Source organism: Etheostoma spectabile, unplaced genomic scaffold (genome assembly GCF_008692095.1).
Source record: "Etheostoma spectabile isolate EspeVRDwgs_2016 unplaced genomic scaffold, UIUC_Espe_1.0 scaffold00001505, whole genome shotgun sequence".
NCBI lineage: Eukaryota > Metazoa > Chordata > Actinopteri > Perciformes > Percidae > Etheostoma > Etheostoma spectabile.
Genome location: NW_022602763.1, coordinates 37,501 through 39,112, shown reverse-complemented (window position 1 = coordinate 39,112; position 1,612 = coordinate 37,501). Strand labels below are relative to the sequence as shown.

The window sequence follows — 1,612 nt, the reverse complement described above, 5'->3', positions numbered from 1 at the left end:
GCAAATCCTCACAGTTGAGTAGCTGTTAACTAGGGAACGTGTGTAATTCTTGCTAAAAAAAAAACTAACTAAACGATCAATGCATTTGTTCACCTTCATTAACAAGTAAGCTGTTTATTTAGATAAAATATATATTCCACTTCACGTTTAACCTGGTTATTTTATTTTACAACAGTTAATCCTTCACATTTTATTGTTTGGGCGAGTGAGAAAAACCTGTGTCAAATCTGTTCATAACACAGGTAGAAAAACTCTAGAAAACGTGCACTGAAGCCACATGTTGCTACTGTGAATTTCATTCCGTGCATTCTGATTCTGTTGCTGCATCTCTTCCTCACTGTGTGACCAATCGCATCGGGCATGTGTCTCTCTTGTGTTGCCAGGGAGACAGCGGAACCGTCTGGAGCCAATGGACACCATTTTTGTCAAGCAAGTGAAGGAGGGAGGCCCTGCCCATGGAGCTGGACTCTGTACAGGTACACATGCTCTCTCACACGCACGCACGCACGCACGCACGCACGCACACACACACACACACACACACACACACACACACACACACACACACGGTTTCTATGGAGATCATTGCACTGCTTCTGATAACCGGCTGATCTTATGATTAACTCTGTCTGTCTCACATCCGACCTCAAAGTGCCGCTTGATGCCAAGATTTCCTCACATTTGTACTGTAGGTAATTCCACTTCCTTGTAACCCGCCAGGCAAAACAGATATGAGTTACAAAATAACAGATGCCTCCTTCATGGGAGGTTGAACAAAGTGTAATATGCATACTGTTATTCCAGCCTTCTCCTGATTCTGTTTTTCTACATCTCCCACTTTGTTTTGACTCATATTGATCCGTGAATCACTTTAGCCAGGATAAAACTCCTTCTGGTGAAAAAGGGATTCAGCTCCTTTCAGTTTCCCTGAAATGGAGGTGACAGTTGGAGCTCTGTCAGTGTTATTTCCAGATTAGCACTCTGTAGCACAGGAAATGTAAAGTGGCCTGGACAAGCCCTCTAAACTGTCTGCTTTTATCTGTTCAATCTCCTCTCTTGGGATACGGGAGTGCAGTGTTTTCCCACAATTATCTAGTTTCTGTCTTAAACTCAGCTCGCCTCTCTTCCTGTAAGACGGCCATCTTCAGAAAACTTGAATGGACATTGATCCTTACACAGGAGCCTTCAAAAAACAAGTATTGGTATTCTCCTTTTGATCTTCTTAACACAGATGTGTGTTTGTGTTGGAAAGAGCTATTCCAGAGTGGTCATCTTTGTCAATAACCGTATTGATTGGTTTGCAGATCATTAGATCATTTGTTCTGAGTGGCTGAGTGCTGAGGCCAAGTATATTTGTCATGTTGCAGTTAAGAGCAGGTTTTACATTTATTTTTATATCTCTAATTCTATCTAGGGGACCGGATAGTGAAGGTGAATGGAGAGAGCATCATTGGAAGACATACTCGCAAGTCATAGCCTTGATCCAGAACAGGTAAGATATGCGCCATTCCACACTTAATTGTATGGTTTATTTTAAGGGAAATATTATACATACACTGTATGTATATGTATATATATATAGTGAGTGATTTTTTAGTGAGAATAGCTTCCT

At 41.4% G+C, this 1,612-nt stretch overlaps 1 protein-coding gene across 1 annotated transcript in view; it reads left to right on the top strand.

Moving 5' to 3' along the window:
• The first annotated feature begins 380 nt into the window (after positions 1 to 380).
• The window catches only part of LOC116675111 (rho GTPase-activating protein 21-like), a 25,901-nt gene continuing 24,669 nt past the window's right edge, over positions 381 to 1,612 (top strand). Inside the window, 3 exon segments of the mRNA XM_032507182.1 lie at positions 381 to 476; positions 1,415 to 1,453; positions 1,456 to 1,492. Of these exon segments, the coding sequence (XP_032363073.1) occupies positions 410 to 476; positions 1,415 to 1,453; positions 1,456 to 1,492 (143 nt within the window). The 5' untranslated portion in view covers positions 381 to 409.